A 24,176-nucleotide genomic window follows, 5' to 3' on the forward strand; every position below is an offset into this window, starting at 1 on the left:
CAATCCACGCCCTACCCCCCGGCTCCGAAACACCCCCGCCTCTCACGCATCGCCATCATCCCCTTTCCTGTTTTTCTGAGATCATGCTGCCCTACCCGGCCTGCAAGTATCTGGTGAGCCTTTTCTTATGCACCGATTAGTTCAATCCCACTGGCCTTTCACAATTTCTGGGTGTGCCCTCCAGGCCTCCATCTAGATCCGCCCCTCCAGAGATTTTATCACTTAACACCTTAGTTGATGAATTTTTATCACAAAACCACAACTCTCATTTCAGAACACCAACTCTTGGTGTAATTGTTTGCATAGAACACAGTAGTTGTAATTAGCTGGTTTGAAAGCCAATCAGCCCATTTGATAGATATTTGTATCACAAAACACCAACATTTGTATTTTTTTCAATAATACATCTTTTCTACAAGATGCATTTTCAATTCATTTCACCAAAACACAAGCTACAAGCAATTGGATAAGATGTTCTAAGTTTACATTTAGTGCCTTACACCACATACAAAAAATCAGTTTGCCTATCAGATTAATCACACACAAGCTACATGCAATTCTTTCTACATGCAATTCATTTCACCAGAACACAAGCTACAGGCAATTCATTTCACCAAAACATTAGTTTGCCTCATCAGATGAATCACATTAGTTTTGGCAAAAAGCTTCACATCTAGTGTCTTACAGACATACACAGTAAGAGGCTTAATTGTCTTCCTCCTGTTGTTGATGTCCTTGCCCATTACTAGTTGTGAAGTAACCATAAAGCCGGCTGTCGGTGTAATGGATCCGTTGTCTTCCTCCACGGACAGATTGGAGCTTCCGGGCTGGTGGTGTTGGAGCTTGACGTGTCGCAGCTGGAGCTTGCCTAGCTCGAGGTGATGTTTGCCGAGGTGGAGGTGTAGGTGCTGCTGGCCATGGTGGTGCAAACGGGGATTGCTGCGATGGTGCTGGTGGAGTTGTAGATGCAGCTAGCCGTGGTGGTGCATGTGGGACTTGCTGCGATGGTTCTTGTGGAGGTGTTGCAACTATGGAAAAAAATAGCGCGCTATTCCAACGCTAATAGCACACTATAGCATATCTGGAGAGCCGACGCTACGCTATTTTGGCGCTATAGCGCGCTATTCGCGTTAATAGCACGCTATAACATGCTAATAGCGTATTTTTAGACCCGCACTATTTTGTTATAGCGCGCTATTTTTTCCTTGCAACTGGTGGCGAGGATGGAGCTGCAGGCGGGTGCATGTACTCGGGCAACTGCCGGTTACTCTGAAACAACAAAAAGACATGGATATTTGATTTAGCAACACATAGTAATATAAAAGTGAAGAAGACAGACTTGGCTATTAGTACCTTGTGTCCAGCCTTCCTAATAGCGAGATGCGGCTTCAATGGTTATGTGCACGTCGTGTATCTGTGCCCTTGAAGTTTGCAATTTGAGCAAGTAATGTATCCAGCCTTCCTAGTTCCATCTGACCCTTCACCTGCACTAGGCCTTCTTTTCTTCTTTTTTCGCCCACGTTTGATATGAAAGACAGGAGGCTCAATATCAACTGTATCAGTTTTACTGTAGGCCAGGGCATACATTTCCTTTTTGAAAAACTCACTGATGAAATCTTCCGGATGTTGCCTTGCTTGGAAGATAGCAACTATGGCATGTTTGCACGGCACTCCGGTTAAATCTCATTTTCTGCAGCCACACGTCTTGTTGAGCAGATTCACAGCACACACATCTCTGGTCCCATTATATGTTGTCTCAACTTGCCAAATTTCATTTCCTGCATTCAACGGTATGCACCACCTAGAAAACCTCTTCTCGGTCTCAAGTTGTTCAGCAAATATGGATGTTATTTCCCAACGTGCAAGAGCTAGTCCATCTCTCGCACCCGCAAACTTAACCATAAGCTTAGTCCTAATTTGATCCATCATAGTAACTATGGGCTTCTCCCTTTGTTCAAGGATGTAGCTATTAAAAATTTCACTTAAATTGTTAACAACTAGGTCTGTCTTGTATGTTGTATCCATAAACACTGGTTATTATTATGTTGCACAATTCCAAAACGAAATATGCAGCCTAGATTTACTAATTTCCTAGCAGCCTGAAATCAAAATAAACTTCCCCTCCTCACATTTTCTCTCATTACATTGTACAATCCCAAAACAAAATATGTAGCAGCTAATACAACACCACAAAATTAGTAAACGAATTAAATTTATACGTCGATCAGAGCTAAATTGTTCCAAAGACAAATTAGGGTTCTGTTGCGGTCAGAAACCCACCGGCGAGCAGCGACGGGCAACACTGTAGAGCCGGGAGGCTCCCAGGACTGCGGCTGGCCCTGGTCCCTCCAAGCGACGGCCCGCAAAGACTCGGCACGCACGTCCGATGCTGATGCAAGGGCGTGCCACCTGACCTATACCTGGTCGTGAAGGTGTTGGATGTGCCTCGCTTAGTTTCCTGCATGGCATACACGTAAACATTAAATACGAGCCTCGATCGGCTCTCAGGTTGTCTCGTGAATCGGCTCAAGGAGCCGATCCGCCCATGATCCGTACGAGGTGTACGATCGGATGGTGGTCCCGCTTGATCAAAATAAAGCTAAAACGACCTACTACGATTTAGGGTTTTCACCACATAATCGGAACATCCTACTCGTGATTGAGCCTGGCGGCCACGCACGGTGATCGTAAACTGACCCTAGACAAGGCCTAAAAACCAACATGAAGTTGATCCCCGGAACATCATGTCTAGGGCTAGCAAACTACACCCTACGCGCCACTGGATCCTTCAATCCGTTTGTAAGGCCTAACTATGCAGATATTAAACTAATCCTTGAAGAACAAGGAGCAATCATAACGGATCGGATCTACTAAATAATGATCAAGCGGGGTGCCGCCCTTACATCTAAGATAGGTGTAAGGGCGGCTAGACGTATAAGGGTTGCACGACGACAGCATATGACACGATGAACAATGCTAACCCTAACACATCTATGATAACTACGTTGCTCGCCATCAACAAGGCTTCAGCACGAGCAACGCATGAACAACGAATAAACGTGTACTGCCTAGATCGCAAGATGCGATCTAGGCAGCATGATGCTTACCCGGAAGAAACCCTCGAGACAAGGGAGTTGGCGATGCGCCTAGATTGGTTTGTGGTGAACGTGATTGTTGTTTATTTCATAAACCCTAGATACATATTTATAGTCCGTAGACTTTCTAACGTGGGAATAATCCCAACCGTGTACGAGCCAAACTCTATCTAATCGACACGTATCCTACTATGTTACAGATACACGGGCAAACTAGCCCAAACTTTGCATATAAGGCCGATTCATGTATTTCTTCCATGTATATTCTTCAAGCCCATCTTTAATCGCGGCCCACCTCTGATCCGGTCAAATTCTGGTGATAACACATGCCCCCTGGTTTTGGAAATGACAATTCCAAAATCACCCTGTTTTTCCTTCGTCGGGTCATGTCGTGGCAGAGTAGAACCGCCGCAGTATCCTTCATCATGATGCCTTGCCTCCTCCACTTCTCCGCGTGACCCGGCAATTCTTTGTTGGGCACCACTTCCTCGGAAACTGCTGTGGCATTGAATCTCCACTATATCCCCTTTATTTAACTGTGCCGAACGGTTCGCCACTTCATCCCCTTGCTCTGTTCTGTCCATCGGCATCCAAAAAACCCTCTTCCCCTGTAGCAATGTCTTCCTCTTCCTCCATCTCCTCAGGCCTCTCTTTCCAATCTTCTTCCTCGAGCGAGCAGGAGTGGAACTTTGACCACGTGCCAGATGGCCCACCCGAAGCACTCGTCTGGTCAGATGGTGACTTGCCTCTGACCGATGGGGAGGACGACCTCCAGTTCCTCATCGAAGGGGAGCTGAAGAGCGAGAGCGAAGACGACCTCCATTCCTGGGCGAACTCCACCTCCTCCGACGAGGAGGAAGAAGAAGAAGTAGAGGAGGAAGAGGAGGAAGATGATTCCTCCTCCTCCGCCGGGTATCCGCCGGCGAAGCGCTCCCGCGCGTGGGCGGACAGCGAGGACGATGATGATGACGAGGAAGAAGAGGAAGAGGAGGAGGATGATTCCTCCTCCTCCGCTGGGTATCCGCCGGCGAAGCGCTTCCGCGCTTGGGCGGACAGCGAGGACGATGATGATGACGAGGAAGAAGAGGCTCCGGCCGAGGGCTGGGGCAGCAGCGACGAGGAATTCTCCGGAAGCAGCGCCGACGGCAGCTCCGATGCCGACGATGAGGCCAGCGAGGATTAGCAATGTAGGATTAGTAGTTCCTGAGCAATCGGCTCTTTTTTTGTTCTTCCTTTCTTGAGCAATCGGCTCTTCATTGTAAAAATCCCCTCTTATTAATGAAGAAGACATTTCTCAGCTGATTCTGTCCCTTTTCCAACTTTGCCGATTTAAAGTGAATCAACACATTAAGAGCCGATGGCAGCGCATCGGCCCTTGCCATAAAACTCGAGCAAGGCCAACTCTATCGTCTTTTCAAATAGTAACCTGCGACTTATCTGAAAGAGCAAAATTCAAATCCCCAAAACGCCGTTTGAACAGATCAAACCCACGGCCATATGAACCTCAGATGTCAATCGCGCAGGTTCGCAACTGCAACGGACCCAAAGGCAACACCATCCAACGCCCACGCTATTGTCTCAGGCCTGAAGGTGATCCTTAACCACTCCTTACTGTTCGAACATAGCGCCTTGCTCTATCTTTTGCATCAACAGGAACGGCCCTGACCGTGTAGATGATGATGGATTTTCCTTTCAAATTCCTTTCAGCGGCTCTGGTGGTCTTCTTTTGCAACAACTCACCACCTTGGAAGAGGGTTATGATGGCGGGCTATCCGATGAAACCCCAATCGGCTTCTAAAAACAGAGCATTTACCAGATCAGCTGCCCCCCGAGCCTCAGTCAAGGCGAGAACGGCGGTGAGGACACACAGTTCAGACAAATGGACCTATGCTCGAGCAAAACCACCACACACAGCCTGCCAAACTTGCCACCATCGATGCTGATAGATCTTGTGTAATTTGTACTAGAGTCGATGGCTGTGCATCGGCTTTGCTCCTTAGCTCTAAAGTCGATGTCCGTGCATCGGCTGTACATCATGAGAATTTTCTTTTACTGGCCGATTTTTCTATCGGCCCCCAATACTGCACATGTATCGCACATGTTCATCTGATTAGATGCCCCCCGAGCCGAATCTGCCAGGTAACTGCGGATATCGGCTCTGTAGTTAGCCAAGGCACTGTATTTGAACGTCGGCTCCGTTAGGATCAATGTTGACTTTTTCCAGCTCATCGGCCGACGTAAAACCGCTGCCCATTAGATCGACGTTGAACACAGGCAGAACGTATGGTGAGGATAATTTTGGCCGATTGCTGGAATCGGCCTCCATGTTGATTGAAGCGCTCAATGAAGGTTTTGCAATGTTCCTCCATAGATCTTTGGGGCCGATCACACGGATCGGCATCGCCACGTTTGTCCATAGACGTTGCTCTTGTTACACGGTCAGGCCGGTGGATAAGACCAGCCTCACCCCGTCATTCGTCACGTCGATGCGCTCGCAGTCGTCCAAATTGATGCCTGAGAGTGGCTCTTGGCCTGTCGTCTCCCAAACATTCATGCCAGCCGTTGAAATCTCGGCTGAATCATCTGTGTGGACGACCTCTACTTCATCTCCATCCCACTGTATTAGGCATTGGTGCATCGTGGATGGAATGCAACAGTTGGCGTGGATCCAATCTCTCCCTAGCAGGACAACATAGGTGCTCTTGCTGTCGACAATAATGAACATCGTAGGGATGGTTTTCCTCCCTACGGTCAGATCCACGTTCAGAACACCTTGTGCGTCAGATGCTTGGCCGTTGAAATCGCTCAGTGTCACGTTGGTCTTGATCAGATCCGAGCTAGAGCGTCCCAACCGACGTAGCATGGAGTATGGCATAATGTTGATCGCCGCTCCGGTGTCCACCAACATCTTGTTGACGAGGCTGCCCATTGATATAGCCTCGCATGTACAGGGCCTTCGGATGTCCGTAGCTTCTTTCTCGTGGCTTCTCAAAGATAACCGGCCGTGGGCCGCGATCAAGTTGTGCCACGGGTGCTTCGTCTAATCCTCGGAGCACTAAACTCCCTTGGAAGGATGAACACCATGTTTGTGCCAGCCGATGTCTCATCATCGGCTTTCTTTTGTCTGGGGCGCCACTCTTTCCTTTGTGGCCGACCTTCTTCGTCCAGGGTTCGCTGAATTTTCGCGGCCAGATCAGGCCGCACCTTCCTTAACGTGTGCATGTATAACCTTTCGGCTTCCTCCAAACCACGTAGTCGCTGAACCCTACGCTTTTGGGAACAGCTGAGTCCATCAGGGCACCACCTTGGCCGATGGTACTTATCTTCTTCTTCATCATCGTCCTCTAGTTCCTCGAGATCTTCTACCCGAGAGGACTCAGCGTGCTTGTTCCGAGGCGGGAGAGGCCCTAGACGTTTGAACACGGACACGTTAGCTGCATCCTTCTTCTTCGTCTACATTCGGGCGGTTGCCGATTGTAGGCAATCGGCTCATTCCTGAATCCCAGCAGTGTCTGAAGAAGGGACAGTCCCAGTGCATCCACGTCGTCTTGCTCTCTCGACTTTTCCTTGGCGTGGCGCTCATATCTCTCTTCGTCGCGATCATGCCGACGATGTCTCCTGGCGTTCCTAGCCAGACGGTCTCTTTCATCATCGTCGTTGTATCGTCGGCGTTGGTCATATTGACTCACATACTTGTTGAGGAGGTGATCAGAGAGAGGTCGTTGATATCTCACGTTCCTTACTTCTCCCTCTGTGATGTAGCGCTTGCCATCGTGACGGAGCCGATCGCGTGGAACGGCTTCCTCTGTGTCCTTACTATGAGAGCAGCTGCCCTCGTCTCCGTCCTTACCAGAGTGGTGCCCAGGTCCTACCATGTTGATGTTGAACGAGAATCTCGGCCGGCACCCTCCAGGGTACGTGCACTCCACCATGTTAACGGCGGGGAAGGGGTGTGTGTCGACCTTCATGGCGTACTGGCTGAAAATTAGACACCCTTGTTCTATCGCCATTTGGACCTGCCGACGCCACACCCTCCAGTCGTTGGTGGCATGGGTGAACGTGTTATGCCACTTGCGGTATGGCTTTCCGTTCAACTCCTCGAGCCGTGGGGATCTTGTGGCCTTCGGGTACCTTTAGTCGCTTCTCCTTAAGTAAGAGGTCGAAAATTTGCTCAGCCTTGGTGACATCAAAGTCAAACCCCTTGGAGGACCTTGTGGCTTAACCCACTTACGGGACACGGGGCTTGCCCCCGAGTCCATTCAGCCATCTGCTACCTCTTGATCTCCCGCATAACCTTCATCTTCAGCTGCCTCAACCAGGACCACCGCACGTTTGAATTTATCCCGGTATACATCCGGGTGGCGCTTGTTCATATGCTCGACAGCCTACGCACCATGTGCGCCGGTGAAGGGTAGTCCGCTTGGGAGGCCACGTCCTTGATCGGTGATGCGAGACCGACCACCGCCAACTCGATCGCTTCTTTTTCAGCCACATGAGCCGAATAGCATCGGTTCCTAACGGTCCTGAAGCGCTGGACATATTCTCGAAACTGTTTCTCCGCGCTTCGTCGTACTTGTGCTAGATCGGCAATGCCAGCCTCGGAAGCCTCTGAGTGATACTGCATGTGGAACTGCTCTTCCAACTGCTTCCAAGTCCGGATTGAATCTGGTGGCAGCGATGTGTACCACCCGAAAGCCGATCCTAAGAGGGACTGTGCGAAGAACCTCACACGCAGCTCATCTGATGCTGAGATCGTGCCCAGCTGTGCCAAATATCGGCTCACATGCTCGATGGAGCTGGAACCATCCGATCCATTAAACTTGGAGAAATCAGGGAGCCGATATTTGGGTGGTAGCGGGATCAACTCGTACTCGTTGGGGTACGGCTTGGAATAGCCGATTGTCCTCCTTTTCGGCACCATGCCGAAATGGTCTCTCAAGATTGTACTCGATCCGATCCGCGGTCGCTGGCTGCGGAGTCGAACTCCGAAGATTCGCCGGGGTGGCATACTTAGCCAGCCATGCTTGCTTTTCCAGCTACGAGCCAAGCTGCAAGAGCTGAGCTCCGGAGGTTTGTCGGAGTGGCATACTTAGCTAGCCACGTCCGCTTCTCAAGATCTCGCTCCCGAAGTTCCTCCTCATTGTTCCGAAGTCCCTGCTGTTGCAGCCTGGTTCGTGAGTGCCCGAGTCATCGCGATCCTGGCACGTATGTGCACGTGTATCCGTGAGGGATCTCCTTAGGCGCCTCATGCAAGAACTGGTAGTCACTAGGGTCACCACCGATCTCGTAGACGACGTATGCCAGTGAATTCGGCACTTCTGGTGCTGCCAATGCGAATGGCAGCGGTGGATGGGACTGGAGTGGCATCTCTCCTTGGTGAGTCCCTAGAGCTGGTCCTGACGGAGAGTACTGATGCCTCATGATTTCCTGGATCACGCGAAGAGCGACACGCTCCAAAGTGTTCACCAGGCTCTCAGAATGGCGGTGCAGCGAATGAGCTACCATGAAGTTAATCTCCTGACGCAGGGACTCGGTGCGTTCTTCCGACGGGGCGGACAGGTCCACTCCATCGAGCGCGCCTTAGGTGAGAACCCTTTCCACCGATGCCATGTGAGCGGGTTCTGTGAAAAGAGCCGATGAGGTCGGCTTCGAGGACTGCTTTGATCTCGTCATGCTTCTTCTTGAGCTCCTCGGTCAGATCCTCGTACGTGACTCGAGTGCCTTCCGCCATCTCAGATGTAGATGGCGATGCAGTTGATGTCGAAGATGGTCCCACCGAGCGTGCCAGAATGTGTTGCGGTCAGAAACCCACCGGCGAGCAGCGACGGGCAACACTGTAGAGCCGGGAGGCTCCCAGGATCGCGGCTGGCCCTGGTCCCTCCGAGCGACGGCCCGCAAAGACTCGGACGCACGTCCGATGCCGATGCAAGGGCGTGCCACCCGACCTATACCTGGTCGGGAAGGTGTTGGATGTGCCTCACTTAGTTTCCTCGCATGGCATACACGTAAACATTAAATACGAGCCTCAATCGGCTCTCGGGTTGTCTCGTGAATCGGCTCAAGGAGCCGATCCACCCATGATCCGTACGAGGTGTACGATCGGATGGTGGTCCTGCTTGATCAAAATAAAGCTAAAACGACCTACTACGATTTAGGGTTTTCACCACATAATCGGAACATCCTACTCGTGATTGAGCTCGGCGGCCACGCACGGTGATCGTAAACCGACCCTAGACAAGACCTAAAAACCAACATGAAGTTGATCCCCGGAACATCCCGTCTAGGGCTAGCAAACTACACCCTACGCGCCATCGGATCCTTCAATCCGTTTGTAAGGCCTAACTATGCAGATATTAAACTAATCCTTGAAGAACAAGGAGCAATCATAACGGATCGGATCTACTAAATAATGATCAAGCGGGGTGCCGCCCTTACATCTAAGATAGGTGTAAGGGCGGCTAGACGTATAAGGGTTGCACGACGACAGACATATGACACGATGAACAATGCTAACCCTAACACATCTATGATAACTACGTTGCTCGCCATCAACAAGGCTTCAAGCACGAGCAACGCATGAACAACGAATAAACGTGTCTTGCCTAGATCGCAAGATGCGATCTAGGCAAGCATGATGCTTATCCGGAAGAAACCCTCGAGACAAGGGAGTTGGCGATGCGCCTAGATTGGTTTGTGGTGAACGTGATTGCTTGTTTATTTCATAAACCCTAGATACATATTTATAGTCCGTAGACTTTCTAACGTGGGAATAATCCCAACCGTGTACGAGCCAAACTCTATCTAATCGACACGTATCCTACTATGTTACAGATACACGGGCAAACTAGCCCAAACTTTGCATATAAGGCCGATTCATGTATTTCTTCCATGTATATTCTTCAAGCCCATCTTTAATCGCGGCCCACCTCTGATCCGGTCAAATTCTGGTGATAACATGTTCTTTTTACTCCCGGCCACAATCCTAACCAAAAAGAGAAAAAAACTCACAAATTAGGCATTGGCAAAGCTTACCAACTGAACGAGATGGGGTTGTCGGAATAGATGGCCGACGTCCACCTACCATGCGTGCCGCCGCCCCCGTCTCTGGTGCCTGCTCCATTGAGGCCCGCCTCTGCCTTAAATCCCGCGAAGCCGTCGATGGCACCTGGCTGAATCTCCGCCGCCAGACCATGGCCAAACCCCGTCGCCGGCGCTCCTCCGTCCCGGTCGCCGGGTCGGCCGGTCGCATCTCGCTGCCTCCGCCTCTGTTCGCTCAGAAGAGAAGAGTGCGAGCGGAACGCGAGCGTGTTTGGTGCCACGCTGGGCCCTAATACACTAATGGGCTGTTATGTGCAAGCAATTAACCAAGAGTTGGTGTTCTTTGATTAAAAAAACGGGAGTTGTGGTTTTGTGATAAAAAGTCAGCAACTACTGGTGTTAAGTGATAAGATCTCTAGATGCACAGAATTTAACGGGAGTTGTGGTTTCCACTGCAATCGTGAAATAAGTTGGATGCACAGAATTTAACCGTGGAACTGGAATTCGGAGCTAAATAGGCCCAATTCGGCTGTTTGGGTGACCTTGGAATTGGGACCTGGAAACTATGGGCAATTCCGAGCGTCACCCACACGCGCACCGTTTCACTTGGATAGATTGCGAGCTCGGGACCTCGGAAACGCTCGGAAACGCTTCGTCAAAGGCTCAAAGCGCGAGAGCACCACAGGACGGTCGGGAGCTAAGCCCTTCTCTGCCCGACGCGGAAGTTCCCGGCGGCGGCGTCTCCTGCTCCGGTAAGCCACGCCGCCTTGTTCCGCTCCCTCCTCCCCATCTCGCCCCTCCCACGAGCATCTCCCTGGCGTCATCCTCACAGGCTTCCTAACCCTAGGCATGAGCGGGCGGTAGGGGAACGGCGGAGGGAGGGAGGAACGGCGGCGGTCAGGGAACGGAGACGGTAGGGGAACGGCGGAAGTAGGGGAACGACGGCAGGAGGTGGCCTCTCCCTGGCTGAATCCCAGTCGACCTCTTCCTACCTCTCTGACTCTCTCCGATTAGATTTGTTCATGGAGGCATGAGGCAGTGACCTGCATGGCTGCATAATCCTAGAAAATTAGCAGCAATACAGTCCAATTTCAACGTATGTACTCCATATTCTGTATTCCTTTTTGATATATGCCTGATGTAAGTCGAATTTGTGAGATACAAAATTGTTTATTTTATATTATTATGTGTGAAAAATAATACATATAAACATTCTAATATAAACATATTATTTTCATACATGTAGACAACTTTATATTGTCCAAACTTAACAAAACATCAAATTCCACGGTTTACGCATCCAAACATGAATTGGAATTGGGTGCCACCCCTTGATTTCAACAACAAATATCATGTACATCCAAACAACAGAATTGAAATGGTGGTCATTTCCTTTCCATCTCGGATTTGGAATTTCAGTCCAATTCATGCACTACTGCTTTATTTCTTTCCATTCTAGATAGAAGTACTTGCAGACCGGCTTAAACACCATCCATCTGTATCTGATGTGCTCCTTCAAACAGGATCAGAGGACAGATAAAGAATGGCTGCACGAGACACCGTTATGACCTCTGAGGATGACTATGAGGTATGCCGTCTGTTGGTTTTATATGGCGCTTTTACTGTCCAAATTACACTCACACAGGAACTCTCTTTTGCACCACTTTGTTCATAGTTACAGGATCAGTCACAGGAAATGTTTTTAATAAGAAGTCATTGGTATCGAACTATACCAGTACCTCGCATATTATCGGCTGAATTAGTGTGCAAAGTTTAGCTTAGGATAGTCAACCACACCTTAAAGAAATCAACTGAGTAACAAACATTCTGGCGAATCTAAGTTCTTGGTTTACTTGTTGCTATAATTCCCCACTTCTCTGTTGGAACCCCGTTTGCACTTGTTTCGTACACATGCGAGAGTGGCTGCGTTGTTTACTGATGCTAGAAGGAAGCACATACGACATCTCGAGTACTGTAATCTTCAGTTGGTAAATTCCTTAGAACAAATTCGAGTATGTTTTAATTCTGGACCAATTCATCTTGAATTTGTATTTCTACTTTTACTTGTTTTCAGTGAGAATTGGTATTTTTAAATCAATTGTCCGCAGGGATGGACATTTCCTATGGATATTCTCGAGTTTTTTTCTGTTGTTGTGAGCTATGTGACTATGTTTTGCAGACTCAACAGAAGAAGCAAGCAGCTGCAGATGTTCTTTTCCAATACTCACAATTTGCTATGGTGTGCATTGGTGAGGGAGTTCGCCCGTCAGATCTCCGGTTGCATCTTATGAAGGTGTATTTGGCATCTTGTAACTACTGCGGTTTCTAACTGTTGCATATATATTACCATCATTTTTATGTATGTCCTAAGCATGAGGGTACTTCTTCTCATATTGCCTTTACATACTAAACAGTCAACATATTAATATTATCTTGTCATCCAATTTTCCACTACAGCATTTTCTATTTCTTCTGCCTTCACTAGAAAAGTGTTGATAATCCATCAACAAAACTAAAGTTAAGCTGAGTTAACAGTTCTTTATTTGTTGTATGTCTAATCGACCGTAAATATTATTAGAGGCCCATTTATCTCAATATTGAGTTTATAGGGCAACAAAATGTATCCTAAATTATCAGAGGGAACCTTTATGTTGAGGAATTCTGGAATTCAGAGATCATAAATTTGATGCATCATTTGTGTGTCGTGGTTTACTTGAGATACTGCTTTATCTCGTAAATCAGACAAGAATATCTGCTACAATTTTTTATGCATGATAACCAACATGGAACTGTTCTAAAAAAATTATAAATTTGTGCATTTCATCTTCCATTTTGGTATTCATGTGGAGTTCAGTTGTCCTGTAGATTAATTACCTTCCATTAAGCAGCGACAAGTGGATATTTGTCTTGATGAATTGGTCAATATGTTGGTGATGGATAGTTAATCTCGCACTGCCCGCGATGATGCTATTGTAATGTACTACCTCCGTCCATAAATAGATGCCGAAAGTTTGTCTAAATTTGACTGTATCTAGTCACGATTTAGTGTATAGATACATCCGAATTTGAATAAATCTTTGGCATCTATTTATGGACGGAGGGAGTAATATAATTGTAGTGTGACTGCATAATTATTACCTATTGTCACTCTTGAGTTTTGAACACTTCGGCTGTTTATTTGAAGTGTCTGCAACTGTTCTATTCACCATGTGTTTGATGCAAATTTGCTATCATATTAAGATTCTCAGTATATTCACTCAAACAAGATAACATGTTTCTGGGTGCAATTAAGAACTTAGTTAGCCCCATTCTGGCTTCGGTATGTGTCTATGAGCCTGGTAGGTCCAGCTATTCCAAAACCTCACTCTCTTATAGTTTTATCTTGTCCAAAAGAAGAAATAAGAGGGTCAAGTCCTTTATTTCTAAGCTGTTCAAAACTAAGCCTCTGTAGTCATTGAATCTGTGAGACGGACCAACTCTATTATTCAAGTTAAATCGCATGACTAGCCAACCTTTTTACATTTTATGTCTTAAGTGAGATAATAGGAGAATATAGTAAAATTATTGTTAGAGAAAAACTATTTCTGACAAAAAAATAGTTAATAAACATGGTATAAGGGCAAAAATTGCATAGTGGATTGTGATATATTCTCTGTGGTTTCTAAGGAGCCTCATTTTGCTGCTTTCCACTGGCATTTACAGTTAGTTTCATCTTGAAGTGGCCTAAGATAGGATTAGGCATTTTGAAAATGTGCTTTATTTGTTGATTTTACCTTTTTAGCTTCAAATCCAGATCTTACAGCCACAGGTCAAAATTGTCCAGGCCGTTTGGCACATAATTCAAATAGACTAGACTGTAAATTTTACGTTTGAATGTAATTTGACCATAAAATCAGTTTCAGTGAGTACAATGGCTGTATATGCACAACTCATGCTATTAGCTATGCATTTCACTGCAGACTCGCTGTTGTTATTTATTCTCACCCAGCTCAATGGGATGCTAACCCAGAGCTTGTCTCTACTTCCCTCCCAGGAAGTTTCAGGGATGTCCACCTCTTTGAAGGAAGAGCCACAGCAGGCAGCTGCCTCCCCAGATTCTAGCGGCGAACCATCATCCTCTGGGACAATGAAGGAAGACAGGAGCGAAATCCCCTAAGCTTCATGTGCATCTTGCAGTGAGATGAAAGTAACTCGGGTGATAGGCACTGATTTGTGATCATAGAGATGCAAATAAGTTAGCGTTCTTGCGGTGGGCATCCTGCCAATTTGGTTTAAAATGCAGAACACGTATTCTTAATAGATTGTAAAGTAAGTTTATGATATCTTTAGGAAAACACGTCTGTGTCATATATTTCTGCTGTGTGAACATGCCTATAATCGCAGAACGTTATAGTGGTGCAGTTCTGTCTTTTCTGCTCAACCTGGATGATTGGAGGTTGTGTGTATCATTTTTTAGTGGATACTCGATCACCAAATATATTTGTCGAAACCACTTTCTTTTTTGCAGCTTCATTCCCATTACCTTCATTGGTTTTAGGGCTACTACATATGCAGATCAAAAGGAAAGTAAATGCGACACTACAGGTATCATGTCGCATGAAGAAACTTCCAAGCTAGTATCAACTGTCCTCTTAAAACCACCTCATGGTCTCTCAATTACGGAAAAGCATCAAGATGAATAACATCAGGTTATAACTAACACAGCCTTATGTAACCATGAGGACGCAAGTAGAAAATTACATACTATACCAGTTCTGAATACTGGATACATCAGTCAGCCATCTCTGGACGGCTGCACTCATCCTAATGTTTTCCAATACAGTAGGTAGCCAACGCTGGAGTATGTTCATCAGAAAACAGAGACTAGCCAAGAAAAAGATAGAATGACTACAGGCTCAAATTTTCCTTTCAGATTATTTGAATTAAACAGGAGTTAGCAAGACAAGTTTTGCTCCAGGCCAATAATTTCCACCAAAGAGAGAACAGGCAAGACCTAAACATCATTTGCACCAAACAACCCAAAAATCAAGTGTTCATCTGCTATGACCAGTAACAAGAGAAACATCCAAACAAGATCAAGTTTCATACATCTATTTCACAAGCAAGAGGCAACAGGTCTAGTGGTGCATCATGCAAACTTGTGAAAACCATAATTGGCTAGTAGAGCAACTCAATATTGATCATGGGGAACCACTTAGAACTGAGCAGCACGCGATCATGTAAACTTTCATAATCCATCACCCGCCTGCACTTTTCTTCAAGTAAAAGCATTCACGTCGTATCAACATAGTCGTAACATATTTCCAGGCCTGTACAAACTGAAACAATTCAGCAGCAATGAAAATTGCGGGAAACTAGATAGCATCATGATTTGACAGATGAAAAAGCCTGCACATGGAAGGAACTTGAATCAGAACTTGGAATGAGAATAGACAGGACATGAAACTGGAAACACTTCTTATATAACTAGCAGGTTTCAGAACAAATACGAGTATCAGTTTTCAGAACAAACTTGCCTGGTTTCACAGCAACAAACAGGCATGATCAAATTCGAAGACCTAGGTCCTCTGCTCAGCTGCTTCAAGATCCCAGTTCCTAGACCATGAACCAGTACCGCCACAGCCACTTGGTACCTGGCTCAAGCTCTCAGTTGCACGCCCTGAGGACAACGGTAAAACCACAGTAGAGGAAGGGCTGTCTGAGCGTCCACTCCAGGTGTTGGAGAGTGTAGCCAAATAAGAGCGCAGCCATCCCTGAGAGCCCCCAACAGCCTCTACCTCCTCGCCAGACTGCATCTGGATGCCATTTGAATCAGTGCCAAGGTGGCCCATATTGTCTAGTCTCCAGCTTCTGGTTGTATGCTGTAAGGGCACTGGCACTACCACTGCAGTGGCATGGTTGCTGGAGCAACCCCTCCAGCTGCCTGAAAGTCTGTCCAGTGAAGATCGAAGCCACCCACGAGAGCCCCCAACAGCCTCTGCCACCTCCTCTCCAGGCGGAGCTGGCGTTGCCATGATCTGTGCCTCGATGTCATACTGATCTGAGCGGTAAGCTGGTGCAAGATTTGTCTTGTCAGTGCAGGGAATGGTAATGGGAGCATCGCAGAAGGGACAGCATGAAGGTGCTGCGGGTCGGCGAATCCGTGAGATAACGCACGATTGGTGGAATTTGTGTGAGCACACCGGAAGGGCCATGATCAAATCACCAGGCACAAAAAATTGGCCGCAGATGCAGCAAAACATTCTGCTCCCAGGCTGCACCAGCACTGGGGGTTGCGAGAGCAACTCCAAGATCAGCTTCTCCACCTCCGGTAGACAGGGCGCAGAGGGCACAGGGAGCTCCAACCCAGACACACACACTTCTGCATTCATTTCGGACGCTGCTGCCGACGAGGCCTTGGGGGAGCTGCTGCTGCGGCGGGAGAATGAAGAGCGGGACGTGCGACGATGGCGGGAGCTACGGCAGAGGACCCCAATGCAACAGGTCAAGAGAGTCGTGGCAATTATGACAACAGCAATGATGGCGATGCTGGCGCCTATGGATGAAGACTGGGTAGCTGCGGGTGACACGCTCGGCACCAGAGACGGAGGCGGTGAAAGACCTGGAAGCATATCTGCAGCAGCATAACAACTGAAATCAGACACAAATCTGCTTCTGGTTCAGTAAACTTGGCTTAACAGAAATCACATGCAGAATATTAGAACCACACAAATGGATATTATTGTTCTAGGGTGCTGGTATACTTGGAATGCAGGGAACGGGAAAATCTTCCAGAATGAGAGAGCAACATTGCAAAACTGGAAAAGGCAGTTCAAAGAGGACATTTGCTCTGGTTATCTATAAGATATGAAAAAGCAGAACAGTTACAGTACTGGATAGAAGTATAGAACTCAACTTATAATCCTCCTTCTTTTCTGGTTTATACTTGCAAACATGATCTCATCAAATAACTTTCTTATCGCAACACACCAATCGAAGTAATACAGAAAGTAATCTGAATCCTCCATTCCCGGCACAGCCCAAAACTTGTGGGTGCAAAATTCATTAACGAAACGCTCAACAAATTAACATTGTTTGCCGCAGCAAAATCGAGCTCGAAAATTCGGTTACGTGCTCCTCTCCCATGCCCGCTGTACATCGAATCGAGCCTACACAGGGCACAAATAAAGGGAATCCGTTCATAGGCTTTAGGAGGAGAGAAGGTGCGTAAACCTGGTGCATCGGCGACGGAGAGGATGGCGAGAGCGCGTGACCCTGCGGCGGTGCTGCGGCCTGACCCCGGAGCCTCCTTCGCGGGGACCTGTACCTGGGGGCGGAGGATGGAGCTAGGGTTAGGTTTCCCGGCGGCGAGGGGGGCGGCGAATGGAGGAACCGGAGCGTGCCCGTGAGCGGGACATAACATGGATCACCTCGGGGGCGCGACGGCGGCGGGAGGAGGAGGGGACGGAGGAGAGCACCGCTCCGGTCGCCGGTGCCGGTCTGCCGGAGCTCTCTCTGGCGGGATCGCGCGGGGGAGAGAAGGGGGTTTGTGAGGGGTTTGGAAATGGCGCCTGCGCGGGAGGAGACGGCGATATGTGGATGATTCTGGCGAAGCAGCTGGCCCACATGTCAGAATTACCCGAAATGGACCCACATGTCAGTCTTTACTAGATAAGCTTTAATTTTGGGGATACTCAAATGATTTTGGTCGTGTTCATCGTTCTATTTTCTCATCGCAAAGTGTACTTCGCCATTGCTCCACGGAGAACATGCATGTCAGTTCGTTGTACTAAGTCAAGCCCAAAATTGACGGAAAATCCAAGACGAATACATAAATTAACAAAGTCATGCCTCTATATCTCCTCCACGAAACAGGCTTTCGCCCCGCTATATTAATATAGCACACAACCGATACAGCATAGGATCCATGGTTGAAGCAAACAACACAAGCATGCTGAAAAGAAAACACAAAAGAAAGAAGAAAAAAAAGTAATATCGAAAAGGTCGGATCGACGAAAACGAAAATGCTTGCAACCGCTGCATCGGAGAATACCACGCGTCTAGCACTCTGAAGCCCCAAGTACCAAGCAACACCTTCAAGAAAGAATGCAACGACGACACCGCTGCTGCCCGGAGTGGTCCTAGGGTTTCCCCCGGTACGCGCAAGGATAGAGAAATAGGGCCCCTTCAAGAAGGAAGGGTGGCGCCCGTGGACGTCACCGCGTCAGTGTCGGCGAAACCGACAGGGATTTCTCCCGACTCTCGTAACCGCCTTGGACGCTCCATCATGCTCCACCACCTCGCGCCACCATGGCCACCACCCCCCGTCTCACCGTGACCAACGAACCAGGGTCAGCACTAATAAGATGGGCCATCTAGGAGCGAGGGGCAACACGTCAGCAGCCACAATCTCACCAATGGAAACTCCTACGGCTACTACTTAAAATCTTCAAGGTTAGTCAAGCTTGTGGAAATTCAATATTTCGTAGTCTTGTCATGGATAAATAAAAATAATGATAGGAATGCAGCTCTAGAGACGGTGACTTTAAAGTGTCTGAATGAAAGTTTTCTGTTTTACCAATGATCTTTGTTATGGTTTTTTACTCTTTTAAATAGATCAATAAATACAAATCTTTATCCTATAGAATGATAATTAGTATCAAAATGTTTTTGATATATACTGCCAATGTTTTGACTAAATTCTAACTAGTCTCGGTCTACAAAACAATGGCAAGGACAGACCTACAAAAATCTGGGGCACAATTGCACTTCTAGCGTAAGACCTACAGAGTTGTAAGGAGGATATTCTGAGGACATTTGTAGAACCTTGTCCTGGTAGCCACATAAACCATGACTTTTTACATAGCTGCCACTTAGATCAGAAAATTTATAGATTGTGCGCATATAGCGTAGTATCAACATGGTTGCAAATTTCATGCTGTGGCCTAGGTCACTTCTTACAAGCGAACCGAGAAAACTCTAAGAGGATAATTCTACAGTAGAATTTCTACTGAACAGATTCTTATCAGCAAAGCCAAATTACAGAACTACAGGCATCTTTCCATGGGAAATGTTAGTACATATAGAGATACAGTTGTCCTGGTCACTTTGTCTGCCGGATCTTGCAAGGGAGCTCACTGTTTGTTTGATCTTGCAAGATAGCCTTCCTATCTGTAAGACCTGTGTGTTCCGAGTTAAGAATAGTGCCATCCAGCAATCCATCTGGACCACTTGATTCAACCAGAAACATGCATTAGCGTGTGCATGCTCTCTTGGAGAACTGGGGTTGAGTTCCATAGTTGAAGGAATCTAAAAATCAGGTCCATGGGAATTAGCAAGCAAAGAATACACAGATGAACCAGGAAATTATGCTATTTGGCAGTCAGTAACATAAACTAAAGCCTTAAAGAAGACAATAAAAGAAAGAAAGGTGTTGACTTACCACCACATCGGCATGGCACAATAATACATCAAAAACTTCATTCTGACACATGTCTTTTGGAATACTTTGCTTAGCTCGGTAGATTCTGTAAGGCATCCAAGCTTTTGCCTATCCGTTGTTCTATCTGGGCAAGTCTCCTCTCAAGTTTTAGCACACTAGTATGCATAATCCTAACATCAACTTCTGCAAGCTTTGCAAATGCACGTATCAACATGTAATAATCAGCATGTCCAACACAAACAAGACTACCAGTTATTGTCTTCCTTCTATAGTGAAGATAACCATCTGATTTTAGCACTTTCCTTGGTGGTATATAACAAAATCCACGATCTTCCATCTCTGACTTAATCCTTTGTATTCCTGGTGCTGAAGAAAAGCACCTTGCACCAACAAAAGTTCCATCCCGGTCACGTTTATTCACTCCATTTGTGGTTCGCATTTCCTCCATGTGCGCTTTTGGATTCTCACTCTACAGTGCAACAGGTTTAGCCATCAAAATCAACAACAATCACCCCGAAAAGACGTGCCGATAATGCTCAAGGAGCTACATCTGTACAGATCTGAAGCCCAAAATCAATATGTGATGAGAGCAAAATAGATATATTTTTATGAATAGCAACTTTCTTGTTCTTTATCTTTCCAAATTTGTAATTTACATGGTTCAAGAAAGCGTATTTAAGCGCACTCTAAAGCGCGCTTAAGCGCTGAGCGAGAGCATAACACTACGCTTTGGGCAGAAGCGGTGATTTAGGCAGTTTGAAAGCAACAGATCAGCTGTTTGCTTCTTTGAACTCAAGTTTACCTGTTATTTGAACCTGCTATTTGCTTGTTATGTGTGTGTGATCGTTGATCACCTTATCAGACTTACTTATTTGATGTTTGCTACTATGCTAGATTTGGTTGTGACTGATTTGAAAGCTTTGTCAATTTGATATTTCAGTTTGAATTCATATGTGCTTGCTGGCTTGCTAATCTGCTATATCATTCATATATTTTCTTCATATTTACATGTCAAATGTGTTGACTGCTGGGAAATAGGCAAAGTTCTGGCATTTTTTTGAAAACTCTTAAGCTCACTTAAGCGCAAAAAGCTCTAAGCGAGGGCCTGTCGCTACGCTTACGCTTTACGCTTTTTGGAACCTTGAACTTACCAGTTCCTAAGAAAATCCTTTGAACCAATTGTGTTTGGCTTCTAAGATCATTTACATTTTCTTTGCTTGCAGATTTTGTTCCTAATTTAACATCCATAAGTACAACCTTGTTAATGGTTTACGATGTTCAGAAGGCTACATCAAAGAAAATTGAAATTCAAAACTGATATGTGGTGAAATGAAATACTACCTCTGTCCGTAAAAGGATGTCAAAAGTTTGTTTAAATTCGGATTTATCTAGACACTTGTTGGTGTATAAATACATTTGAATTTGTACAAACCTTCAACATCCTTTGTTGGACGGAGGGAGTAAATAACTTTTTTTAAATAGCAACTTTTTTGTTCTTCATCCTTTCAGCTGGTTGATACCTGCCTGGCAGTCTAGAGTCTAGACCACCAACTAGTGCTAAAGCTACTTGGCCATCTGTCGCCAGCGCTTATGCACATCTAGGCGAGCGCCTAGGGACACTACTTTTTAACTTTGTTTAGACTATAAATTGAGTTTATGCCAATGCAGTGAATAACCTGAAAGCAAACTGATCCAGACCATGAGAGGGAAAATATTAAAATAGCACAAAACAAAATAAGATAGCACTGAGAATTTGGGAAGTCAAATAAGACAAGCAGTAACTTACGATGGGCACGATCTCCACGACTCCACTACAATTTTATAGCTTGATGCAAAAAGAACAAGAGTTGACAACAAGACCAAGTTGAGTGCATTACCGTTTGTCCTTTGTACATGTCTTGAAAGATCTCTATTAAGTGCTCCTCTTCGACTGAGCATGCAATCCCCGGAAAAACGACATCCTTGCAGTATTTGAGATACGAATAAAGGTCTTTCGAATAGTCTGTAGAACCAGAAAACTTATGATCAATTTTGTACCACTAGTAAGTATTTGGTCAAGTCACAAGAAGTGCTGCCCTAAAATGACTTCAGTCAAACCATTATAACTTCAAATAATCATATCACTGTGAACATCTATATTTGATAGATCAGAATGGCATCACACAATTTATCCAGTATACTTTGGCATGATTGTACTTGTATACTTCTTAAGATAATAAATTATATTGCTCTACATAGAAATCTGGTTACACTGCTATACGGAAGTTACTGAGCGCCATCCGTACAATAGGAAGGGAGAAGTGCAGCTTTCTATACATTACAAATTTGAAATGTAATGAGAACTGCTATAATGTTCTCTACCAAAAATTTCATTTTTGTGTAAGGGAGCATGAGAATATGCTTATCAGAAAATCAAAAGGTAATCGCAGAAATAGAGTATTTTTCATCAGAAGATACCCGTGCACTGTCTTTTAATTTTTCTAACGCTCAAGTCGTGTGTCAGTTATTAACAAGCATTATGAAGCTCTCTATTTCTAAGTGGGGAAGTTGAGATCCAAGAAATGTGAAAAGTTCTCTCTTGTGACATATTTCCTTTGCTAGAAACTTTAACGACATGTATTTAGTACTACCATATAAGGTAAGTATTTAAACCACTAAGCAACAGAATTAGCATGAGACCTGACATGTGTGCATTACAAGAAAATAATGATGTGGATGGAAGGCAATGATCACTGAACGTTACCATGTGCAACATCAATATTATCATAGGCATCTGCAAGAGTGCACAACAATTCTTTTGTGCCGAACTCCTCACTGGTGTCACCATTAGGCTTCATAGATGGTGGTAAATCTGCATCAGGGCCAGACCCACCTGCATCCCTTCCCGCCTCACAAATCTCCTGGAGAAAAGAAACAAAATTCAGTCTACCATATGTAAGTCAGATCTTACATGAATTCAGAGAGTGATCCTATATGGCATACTCACCTCCCAAATCCCTTGGCCATTGATGTTATACAGAAGTCTTAGAGACACTATCAGTATAGCCATTACGCAGACCTGTGCAGGGGCCCTAGCTGGATTACTAGACAACCATAGTTCTGCAGGCATTGCCCACTCATAGATGCGGCAAGCATGAGGGAGGATTTTTTCTATTGGCAGAGACAACTCATTCAAGTAGCGTTGAGCAATAGCATAGAAATTAACAGAAGGAAGCTGCAAGCCAATTCTTTGTGCTATGGATGCTGCCGCGGCTTCCAGTTGCCATATTCCAATCACTCGGACTGGCCTGAATAGTTGTCTTGCATTCAAAGGGCAGTGTTTTATAGGGGTCCCGAGAAGCTTGTCCACTTCGGTAAATGCTGCCACATAGGGAAGCTTACCCTCCAGTGCCCACCTATAAATGTCAGCCGGCAGGACGGCTTCCCGGGCAATATGACAGGCCAGGAAACAGACAGACAATGTTGAGTACACTGGCAGCATCATCCTCAGTGAGCGCAGAAAGATGAACTCAACCCTTCGCCTATCTTTTGGAAGCAATACTTCATCCTCCAATTCAAGTTTCACCTCTTGAGGTATCTGTTCACCTGCACACAAAAGATATATTTGGTCAAGTTTGTTCTGGTGTTTGAATGGTGATAACTGAACAGGAGCGCGCAAAATGATACCTCCAGGGGCAGAGCACTTGAGTCTCTGAGCAGCCTCGTCCTCGGCGAGCACCTTCCGCGCCCACATTTCATCAAACACCTTGGAGGCAGCCACCCAGCGCACCCAGACAGTTCCAGCCACGCCGCAGACGAGCGCGCCGACGCGGTACCTCTCGACCAGCACTTCGAGCTGCCGCTGCAGGATCACCTGCAGGCCCTGCACGTAGCGCCAACGGACCCGGTTCGCCAGCTCCTCCGGGTCGCGCCAAGCCTCCTCGTCGCCAGACACGAAGTCGCGCGGCTCGCTTGGCTCGTCGAAGCCGTTGAAGGCGGGAGCGGCCGGGGCGTGGGGGGCGTGGAAAGGGGTTCTGTAGGGCGTGCGGGGTTTGGCGGGTTGGGTAATTCGGAAGGAGGACTTGACGATTTCTTGGAAATCGTCGGGGTCGGCGGCGGTCGCCTGGGTGGAGGTGTGGACATTGGAGCACTGGCGGCAGGAGAAAAAGCCGTCCTCGGCGTCGTCCGGGCTGTACTCGTCCGGATTGCCGCAAGACTCGCAGACCACGCGAATGATTCCCCCGCCGCCGTGGTGGACCGGGGAGGCGCCGCCGTCGTTATCCATGGGAGCAGCGAGGCAACCAGGATTCCTGAAGTGGAGGAGCAAGAGTAGAAGCGTGGGAGCTGGAAGTGACAGCTGCTCCGCCTCCGCGCGCAGGGAGCACCGCCGCTGCCAAGGAGAGCTCCACGCCGTGCTTAGGAAACGGGAGGAGGCGGCCGCTGGCCGGCGCCGACGTGTCGTGTCGCGGTCGCGGGCTTCCGGAGATTAGGGTTGACGGCTTGAGATTGAGAGTGGGCTGTGTGGCAAATTAACGGGAAACGGAGGGGCCAGGCCGCCCTAATGGGCCAACGCGCCAGGAAGAAGCACAAGTGGCCTAAAGGGCATCTCCAGCGGCGCGACGCAAATGGTCGTTTTCGTTCGC

The 24,176-nt window shown here is 46.9% G+C and overlaps 3 protein-coding genes across 5 annotated transcripts; 1 reads left to right on the forward strand and 2 right to left on the reverse strand.

Moving 5' to 3' along the window:
* Window positions 1-65: 65 nt before the first annotated feature.
* LOC124646400 lies at window positions 66-14,628 on the forward strand. 3 transcript variants are annotated; one of them, XM_047186521.1, is made up of 4 exons: window positions 66-113; window positions 11,657-11,721; window positions 12,313-12,426; window positions 14,167-14,628. In XM_047186521.1, exons 2-4 carry the CDS (start codon window positions 11,677-11,679, stop codon window positions 14,287-14,289), a joined length of 282 nt encoding a protein of 93 aa, XP_047042477.1. In that variant the 5' UTR covers window positions 66-113; window positions 11,657-11,676; the 3' UTR covers window positions 14,290-14,628. The 3 variants fall into 3 exon arrangements, with proteins under 3 accessions (XP_047042477.1, XP_047042475.1, XP_047042476.1); XM_047186519.1 differs by lacking the exon at window positions 66-113 and adding an exon at window positions 10,778-10,885; XM_047186520.1 differs by lacking the exon at window positions 66-113 and adding an exon at window positions 11,117-11,229.
* Window positions 14,629-15,691: 1,063 nt separating this feature from the next.
* Window positions 15,692-17,140, reverse strand: LOC124647810. The gene is made up of 2 exons (XM_047187680.1): window positions 17,059-17,140; window positions 15,692-16,746 (listed from the first exon to the last, which is right to left on the reverse strand). The coding sequence occupies exons 1-2, from the start codon at window positions 17,138-17,140 to the stop codon at window positions 15,692-15,694; spliced, it is 1,137 nt and encodes a 378-aa protein (XP_047043636.1).
* Window positions 17,141-18,990: 1,850 nt separating this feature from the next.
* Window positions 18,991-23,818, reverse strand: LOC124646402 (TATA box-binding protein-associated factor RNA polymerase I subunit B-like). Its single transcript, XM_047186522.1, has 6 exons — window positions 23,221-23,818; window positions 22,541-23,121; window positions 22,298-22,454; window positions 21,432-21,556; window positions 19,555-20,023; window positions 18,991-19,421 (listed from the first exon to the last, which is right to left on the reverse strand). Exons 1-5 carry the CDS (start codon window positions 23,816-23,818, stop codon window positions 19,625-19,627), a joined length of 1,860 nt encoding a protein of 619 aa, XP_047042478.1. The 3' UTR covers window positions 18,991-19,421; window positions 19,555-19,624.
* Between the last annotated feature and the right edge of the window lie 358 nt (window positions 23,819-24,176).

The sequence above is a fragment of the Lolium rigidum genome, chromosome 4 (assembly GCF_022539505.1).
Source record: "Lolium rigidum isolate FL_2022 chromosome 4, APGP_CSIRO_Lrig_0.1, whole genome shotgun sequence".
Classification (NCBI taxonomy): domain Eukaryota; kingdom Viridiplantae; phylum Streptophyta; class Magnoliopsida; order Poales; family Poaceae; genus Lolium; species Lolium rigidum.